We start from the raw sequence: 9,286 nt of genomic DNA on the forward strand, positions 1-9,286 counted from the left end.
AAAGTACTTGAAGCTATCTGAGGAAACTAACACTTTTAGAAACCACCATTTAGTTCTGTAAACAAACGAAAAGCCCACTTTAAATAGGTGCATTTTTGATATAGATTATTTTCTAGTCAAATTGTACTTTCAAATTTGATAGGAATCATATTTTTCTTTTGCCTGTCTATAACTTTCATTTTTTTCTTAATTCATTATTCTCAAAAAGGAGTTAGCAAAACAAATTAATTGTGACAGCTGAAGGTAACGTGGGGTCCTGGCTGGCAGCCTGCTTTAGAAAAAGGACATTAAGTAGAAACTAAGGAGACCTGAATAAAGTATGCGCTTTATTAAAAATAAGTTAATATGCTCATTGATAATTTCATAGTATGTCAATATCGCTTCACTGGTTGTGACAAATGTACCACACCATTATAGGAGGTCAGGAATAGGGCAAACTGGGTCGAGTATATGCGAACTTTCTGTAGTACCTTTATAACTTTTTTGTAAATCTGAAACTATTCTAAAATAAACATTTATTTTTTAAAATGGTAGTATTAGAAACAAAATTACTACCATTTTCAGAATATATATGTATCAGTTTGTTAAAACCGGAGTTAAATAAAATTAGTAAAAGGTAAACAAAAAAGTAGTGTACTCTTATATGCAAAGCATCACACTAGACCTCATGAATGGAAGAAGGTATGAGACATACTTCTGCCTTTAAGGAGGTTTGTGCGGTTGAAGACGTGGTATGTACATGTGACAGGAAAGCTTCTGCTCCTTGCTGCAGTGTGTTAAGTGGAAGGGACGAGGGAACCCATTCTAGAGAAGGAGGCATTCTGAACCAAAGTCCAGGAACAGGCCTGGGGGAGGCCCTGTTGGGAAGAGTGAGGAATTCTGGAGTTGCAGGTTCATCTCAGAGACCTGGGAGAAGCCAGGTGGTCAGAGGCCTTGGCCATGAAGCTAGGTTGTTGGAAGCCCCAGAGGTTTTGGAGTAGTGAAGTAGTAGGAAAATGTTCTGGCAGGTTCTTATAGGAAAGGAAAGAAGGTAAAGTCAGAAAATAACCACTTCAGGTATCCAGAGGCAGGGTGGTAATGATCAGAATTAGAACATGTCCAGGTGGGGAGGGGGGCACTATGAAAGGGACAGACAGGAGAGCTTTCCGAGGAAGGGCCTGTGGGCTTGATGATTACCTAGACACAGGATCTCAAGAAATGTAGGCTGATGCCAAGAGGGTGAAGCTGTGTAACTGGGAAGATGACACCACCATTTGCAGATGCAAGATTGTCCTGAGCAGGGTCTTGGTTAAAAAAAACATCATCTGTTTGAGGCAGCAGCGGGCCATCCACCTGGTGATAGGTAACAGGCAATTTTCTTCCTGCAAGGTGGAACTCAGAACAGGGGCTTGGGACTGAGATGGAAACGTGAGAATCAGCTGTTGGGCAACCAACTCAAGCTGAGCCCTTTAATGATGCTGAGAGGGACACGTTAGCAATGATTCTTGCTGAGTTCATGGGATTATGGTCATTTTTAGTTTTGTTTTTGCGCTTTTGTTCACCTTCTCCATTTTTATCCAGTGAATATATATTACTTTTGTAAATAAGGGAGAGAGCTTTTTTTCTGAAAGAGAGGGCACAGGCACAGGAATTATTAGACAAGGTGAGTCAGCTCCTACTCTGAGCTAGATAGAAGAGAGACTGGTCAGAAGTAGGTCTTCTTCAATGGCTCACGTGTCTGAAGAAATTAGGAGTCCAAGGCCATCACATAAGATGAAGTATGGAAGTTAGGACTTAAGGAATATGGAAAATGCCATAAAAGACCCCTGTAAATTTTTATCGTTTTGCCCAAAGAGAGGGAGATACAAAAGAAATGAAAGAAACTGTCATTGTTCTATCTGGAGACCATCTGTAACTGGGGAGCCCAGAGAGACACCTGTAATGACATCTGACTCATGGCTACTTAGGCATAGGTCAGATTGTGCTAGAAGACAGAGGAGTAGAGTTATGGGTAGCATTGAGCTCGACCTTGAAGATAAGGTGGGAATGGGGGAGCACGTTTGGGCTGTGCTACTTCTGGAAGCTCTAGAGGAGAATCTGTTCCTCACCTCTTCTAGCTTCAGGTGGCTGCTGGCATTCCTTGCTGTGGCCAGATCACTTCAGTCTCTGCTTCCACAATCATGTTGCCTTCTCTCTGTGAAATCTCCCTCTGCTCCCTCTTATCAGGATATATGGGATGGAATTTAGGGCCCGCCTGCATAATCCAGGATAACCTCTCCATCTCAAAGTCATTATCTTGATCACATCTGCAAAGTCTCTGTTAACCATATAAGGCAGTATTCACAGATTTGCAGGGGCTAGGACCCAGCCATCTTTGGTGAGCATTATTCAGCCTCCCATGCTATTTTGCGGCCCCAGGACTGCTGATAGACACGTGGCATGGCCACCATTAGCCTGCGTTCAGGCAAAACGATCCGACCACTCTGTGCAACACAGGGCAGGCTTCGCGAGCGAAAAGACCACCACCTTGGCACGTGTCCTATATCGTCATTCTAGTTCACCGATGGAGCCCTGACAGGGTAGAGTGTCTCTGTTTCCTGGAGCTTACATTTTTTTCTCTGCCCTTTTCTCTTTTTTTATGTTTATTTTTGAGAGAGCCAGAGACAGAGAGAGGGAGGAGCAGAGAGAGACACACACACAGAATCCGAAGCAGGCTCCAGACTCTGAGCTGTCAGCACAGAGCCCAACACGGAAGTCACGAACTGTGAGATCATGACCTGAGCCAAAGTCGGACACTTAACTGACTGAGCCACCCAGGCGCCCCGCGCCCCCCTCTGTCCTTTTCGACACTCTTCCCCTATAGACCTTCCCGTTGGAAAGTGACATATTATTTTGTGTTTCCTAGAAGGCGACATAATCCATGTCATCGTGTTGTGGGCATTGTCTCTTTTAGTCCAACAGAAGCTGGTGGTGGGGGCGGGTACCATTACTTTAGAAAGGAACCACAATTCTGTGATTGGCTCAATGTGTCACATGTCATTACATAACTACCAGGCGTTCCTGTCAAGAAGCAATGGCGGGAATTCATACCCTATTGGCAAACATCTAATAATTTCTAAAGATAATTGGCTGGGATTGCATTCTTTTTCGTGATAAGGGACGTGTCTGGAGTGAAGTTGCCCTCTGTAAAAATGTTCCTTCAGTTGAACTCAAGTGACCTGCTGCATTACCACTGCTTCTCAACAGCCCTTTATTCACAAGCACCTTAAATAAAAACTGTAAACGGGAGTTTGAGGAGATACTTAGAATGCTGGAAGAAATAAAGCTGCGCTAGTCATTGTAAAAACAGTGATTTTTGCATGAATAATTGATGTGCCATCAGGTCCCCTAACCTGTCCTTCTTGGGACTACTTTGTCCACTTATCTTTGGTTACTGTTTATGTCAACATGATAAAACTACCTATTTTTAGGGGTGCCTGGCTGGCTTAGTCTGCAGAGCAAGCTACTCTTGATTTTGGGGTCGAGTGTTCAAGCCCCACATTGGGCATAGAGCTTACTTAAAAAATAAATAAGTAAAATGAAAAACCAGATCTTTCACTTACTCTTTTCCTTGAATTAGTGAAAGCGACCATAATACTTGACTGTTGCACAGCTGTTACAATTTGGGGAGCCCCCAAATAGCGTCATGTACAGAGCCCTCGTACACTGACAGTGGCAACGTGAAGTGGTACAGTGGCTTTTGAAAGCAGTTTAGCAGTTTCTTAAAAAGTTAAATAAGTACACATTAGCGTGTGAGCCAACCATTTCACTCTTAGGCATTTACACAGGATAAATGAACACTTAAGTCCCTAGAAATGTGTATGTGTGCATCATTCATAGTAATCAAATACGAGAAACAACTACATGTCTATCAGCTGATGAATGGATAGATAAAATGTGATCTGTCAATAGAATGGAATTTTTTTTGGCCTTAAAAAGGAAGGAAGGACTGATACAGGCGACAACATGGATGTACCTTAAAAACACGCTGCTAAGTGCATTAAGCCAGTCAGGGTGCCTGGGCAGCTCAGTCAGTTAAGTGTCTGACTTTGGCTCAGGTCATGATCTCCCAGTTCATGGGTTCAAGCCCCACGTCGAGCTCTGTGCTGACAGCTCGGACCTGGAGTCTGCTTCGGATTCTGTGTGTGTCTCTCTCTTTCTGCCCCTCCCTGCTCATATTCTCTCTTTCTCTCAAAAATAAACAAACATAAAAAAAAGACCACCTATTTTATTATTCCATTTACATAAAATTTTTAGTAAACACAGAACTGTAGAGAAAGAAAGCAGATCATTGGTTGCCAGGAGCCGAGGAAGGGAGCAGGGTTTGACCTCAGATGGCACACGAGACTTTTTATGGGTGATGGGTTGTGATGATGGTTGCACAACTATATAAATTTACAAAATCTTACCAAACCACACACTCATGGGTAAATTGTATGGTTCGTAAAGGATTACTCCATAAACACCTAAATCATCCAAAAATGACATTGTGGCAATAAATGTTTGTGTACATAAATTTAGTAGTACTTCTAAGTCTCAAACTTTTACTAGAAGGCCATCCCTGTATCCTTACATAAGTATTCTACTAGTGAGCCACAGAGTAGTTCATATTTTGTCAAAGGCTCAGTGGTCATTTCCACTGTATCAGGCCTTTAGGGTCTAGACCTATTGGACCAGTGATTTTTCTAAAATGATCACTGTTACGAGCTGAATTGTGTCTCCTCCCCCCCCCAATTCATATCTTTAAGTCCTGAGGTACACCCTCCCCGTCCCCCCCCCCCCCGTACTTCAGAGTGTGACCTTTTTAGAAATAGGGTCAGTGCAAGTGCAGTTAGTTAAGATGAGGTCTTACTGGAGTAAGGTGGGCCCTTAATCCAGTAAGCTAGTAAAAAACTGTAATTTCACATTTCAGCAGTCTCTTACAGCCACCTACTGACTCGCGTGTTCTTTGCCAGCTTGTTTTGACGGGAGCCATTCAAGTAGCAGACAAAGTTTCTTCAGGGAAGAGCTCAGTGCTTGTGCACTGCAGTGATGGATGGGACAGAACTGCCCAGCTGACGTCCCTGGCCATGCTGATGTTGGACAGCTTCTACCGGAGCATCGAAGGGTTTGAAATACTGGTACAGAAAGAATGGATAAGTTTTGGACATAAATTTGCCTCTGTAAGTAAACCATAAAGTTCATTTTTTAAATGTCAGATTACTGCCATTTGAGATGTAAAAACTAGTCATTAAACCACATATTTGCTTTTGAAAAGGAAAATCCGAGGTATTGAATGATAAGGACTCTACAGGTTTGAAAACATGTGATGCCTGGGGTCAGGTAGAAGTTGTTTTAGGAGACTTCTCTATCCATCTGCACTATTTACAGTTTGATTTGAAAGCAATACCAGGAGCCTGCATGAAAATGTTCACGTTGACTTTGTGTGAAAGGAGGAGGATAGGGTGACAATTCTTTCTCAACTACTATTAGAGCTGTTAGAGCCAAATACATTTTACAGAGATACTAGATTCTTATTATTCTGATACACACATTTCCAGTTCTCGGTTCCAGATATCCTTTGCATAACCCCTCTGAACAAGGTCACTCAGGTGATGGTCATCCACATTTCCTAAGTAGTGTGAATAACATTTTCAAGTAGAAAGAATCATGGTTAATAAAAGAATAAATGGTAAGGCTTTTGTCTTGTTTTTAAGAGAGAAAGAACTTACTTTTAATGATAATGATAACACCCTTTTGGACCCAGCTTCAAGGCTTCAAACTTGAGGGTTGGTCCCTTCGTGCCACTGACATAACCGCAGAGTCATCTGGCCCTGTCTCCCTGCAGCTGCCCTAGACTGGTACAGAATTCCAGTCAGATGAAATAGTTGGGGCACATGTGTTGGTATTGCTATTTTATAGATGTTTATATACTTGATTTCTACTAGTTCAAAATTCGGCATCGGAAAGCAGATCACGGACTTGTATTGTCACATTTTGTGGGTTGTATGCTTTCTCAGTCTCATGCCCTTAAATTATAACAAATCGTCTTCATCAATTCCTTTTAGAGAATAGGTCATGGTGACAAAAACCATGCCGATGCTGACCGATCTCCTATTTTTCTCCAGTTTATTGATTGTGTATGGCAAATGTCAAAACAGGTAAGGGATATATAGGATAAAGATACGTTTGACTCAGTGTTTAAATATTTTGGTCTAATATCTGGGATTTGCCTCATCTCTATTTACATTTGTATGTTAATAATCGTTGAAGCCGCATGATGGGTATATGGGGTTTGCGTTTTTATTCTCACTACTATTTATGTCTGGGATTTTCCATAATGTCTTAAAAATTCAATATCTAACTGTAGCATCTCTACTAACGGAATTGACAGTACGTGTATAGAGGCACGTGTATATAGCTATGCCTGCTAACATATGACACCATAAATAATAAAACTACCCTATATGCCCTGTGCACCCAGGAGAACTGAGATAATTGGCTTGCTTTCCTATTATTCAGTTATTTTATTTTGAGAGAGAAAGATAGAGTAAGCAGGGGAGGGGCAGAGAGAGAGAGGGGGAGAGAGAATCCCAAGCAGGCTCTGCACTGTCAGCACAGGGCCCAGTGCTGGGCTCGATCCCACGAACTGTGAGATCATGACCTGAGCCGAAACCAAGAGTCGGAAGCTTAACCGACTGAGCCACCCGGGCACCCCTACTCGACTCTCCTTTAAACTCGACTCTCCTCAGTCCTGTGCACAGCACCAAGAGAAGAGCTGTAGGATGTGTGCGGATTATGCACCTCTTTTCAGTTCTGTAAGAGATCAGCCCCAAGTTTTCATGCTTTGTTGGCTTGTTTGCTTTTGTCTAGTTCCCTACAGCTTTTGAATTCAATGAACGGTTTTTGATTACAATTTTGGATCATCTGTATAGTTGCCGGTTTGGTACTTTCTTATACAACTGTGAATCTGCTCGAGAAAGACAGGTGAGTGGAAATGCTAATCGTCTTAATTAAATGCGTCTGGTCTTTCCTGAAGGAAGAAGGAAAACAAAATGATAGCTTGGTTTGTGTGAAATGCAAATGTTTCTCATTTTTCACCACGGAGCCTGGGTGCTTTCACTTCAGCCAGGGCTTGTTGAGTGTCTGCTATTCAGTGCAGGGGTAAGACACTAACTTTGCCCTCAGGGAGTAGGAATGACTTTAAAGGTATGGAAGGGCTCCCTCCCAAAACACCATAAAAATGTCAGTAGAGGAAATTGTTTTAAAGGCATAAACCTACAAGAACAGGGAAGATGAAAAAGGAGATGTGGCAACCAAATTTTAGAAGCTGATAAGTTTGTAGACAACGTAGCTTGAGAAACTGAGTCTCAGATCAGCAGTGGGGGGAGCCAGGAAGCAGCCCTCTTTGCACTGCCTAGAGTCCCAGATGACTCGGGTTTTCGGGCAGAGCGGAAGGATAAGACCACCCGAGGGTCTGTTGGAAATCAGCAGTTAGCCTCCTCAGATCCCCTCCACTCTTCTGGAGCTGAGGACTCTGGCAGAGTGAGTCTCTGGGCAGAGGACCCGAGTGTCACCTGGGGGTGAGGTGAATGGAGAGGAGCTGACTCTGAGGGCCGCAGCTTCTTTCCCCTACTGACTCCCAGCATTCTGGAAGCAAGTCCTCACGTTCCGGGAAGGAGCATGAAAGAACCTCTGTTGGTGAGGGTCGGGGGACAAAATGGAGCCCTCGGCCATTGTTGGTGGGGATGCAAAATGGTGCAGCCACAGTAGAAGACCATGTGGTGGCTCCCTCAGAAGGCTAAACATGGAGTTGTCCTAGGACCCAGCAATTCCACTCCTAGTACATACCCAAGGGAAATGAAGGCAGAAGTTGAAACAAAAATTCGCACACAGATGTTCACAGCAGCACTACTCACGATAGCTAAAAGGTGGCAATGACCCCAGGTCCATCAGCGAGGACGGGAGAAACAGAATGTGGTCTATGTATACTCTGGAATACTATTCAGTCATAAAAAGGAATGAAGTCAGGGTCCAGGCAACAGCATGGACAAACCTTGAAAACATGCTAAATGAGGGGAGCCAGACACAGAGGCCACGGATCGCATGATTCCATTTATTTGAAATGTCCAGAATAACAAGTACATTGAGGCAAGAAAGCAGATGAGTGTTTTCCAGGAGCGGGAGGGGAGAATGGGGGGTGCCTGCTTAATGGGTATGAGGTTTCCATTTGGAGTGATGAAAATATCTCGGAACATGTTCCATGTGGAGTGATGAAAATATCTCGGAACCTGATAGAGGTGATGGTAGCACAGCTTTTGTGAGTGTACTGGATTGTAGACTTTAAAATGGTGAGTTTTATGGTATGTGAATTCCACTTCAATTAAAAACAATCATCTCTGGGGAAACTGGCCTGAGAAGAAGAACCTAAAGATACCAACACCTACGGTTCCCCACAGTGAAACTCAGCTTAACGAGCCTCATGATCCGAGAGCTTCCAGTCGGCTCTTCAGCCCTCCGCTCTTAAATTGTAGCAGACAGCCAGGAGTGAGAAAAAGCAGCGTGGAGAAAAGAGTTACCAGGCAGGGAGGGCAGAAACATACACAAGCAGTCATCATTTAATATCCCAAGAAAGATCAGAAAATGTTGGTGGTGCGAGATAATAACAGGATGTTGTTTGGAAAGACCGTTTCGAGATCAGAAACCAACTTGAAATGAAACACATGACGTCCACAGAAATGAAAATCTCAGAAGAAGAGCTGGAAGAGGAGGTGAAATCTCCCAGAAAGAGCATTAGAGATAGAGGTGGAATATGGAGACCAGATCACTTCTGGAGATCCAAAATCCACATAGTAGAGGTTCTAGAAAGAGAAAATGGGGAGGCCATAGAGCAGGAAATCACAGAAATAATTTGAGAATGTTTCCCTGAATTGAAGTACATGAGTTTCCACATTGAAAAGCCTGCCAAGGGCCCCAGTGCAGTGGAAAAAAATAGACCCCTACTAAGACACATCTCCATGAAGTTTCAAAACAACCGGGGACAAAGAAAAGATCTTCCAAGCTTCCAAAGAGAAAAGGAACAGGTTATTTGCAAATAAACAGATTGAGAACACAAAATTGTTCAGTATCAGTATTGGAAGTTAGAACTCAGTAGATCATTGCCTTCAGAATTTTATTTGTTTATTTTTTTTTTTAGAGAGAATGAGAGTGCACGCAGGAGCAGGGGAGAGGGGGAGAGAGAGAGAGAGAGAGAGAGAGAGAGAGAGAGAGAGAGAGAGAGAGAGAGAGA

The 9,286-nt window shown here is 43.1% G+C and overlaps 1 protein-coding gene across 1 annotated transcript in view; it reads left to right on the forward strand.

Moving 5' to 3' along the window:
• MTM1 (myotubularin 1) overlaps positions 1-9,286 on the forward strand; it is a 97,293-nt gene that overhangs the window by 77,749 nt on the left and 10,258 nt on the right. Inside the window, exons 11-13 of the mRNA XM_049644431.1 lie at positions 4,974-5,180; positions 6,066-6,158; positions 6,871-6,984. Coding sequence (XP_049500388.1) covers positions 4,974-5,180; positions 6,066-6,158; positions 6,871-6,984 — 414 coding nt within the window. The remainder of the gene's footprint in view (positions 1-4,973; positions 5,181-6,065; positions 6,159-6,870; positions 6,985-9,286) is intronic.

The sequence above is a fragment of the Panthera uncia genome, chromosome X, assembly GCF_023721935.1.
Source record: "Panthera uncia isolate 11264 chromosome X, Puncia_PCG_1.0, whole genome shotgun sequence".
Classification (NCBI taxonomy): Eukaryota; Metazoa; Chordata; class Mammalia; order Carnivora; family Felidae; genus Panthera; species Panthera uncia.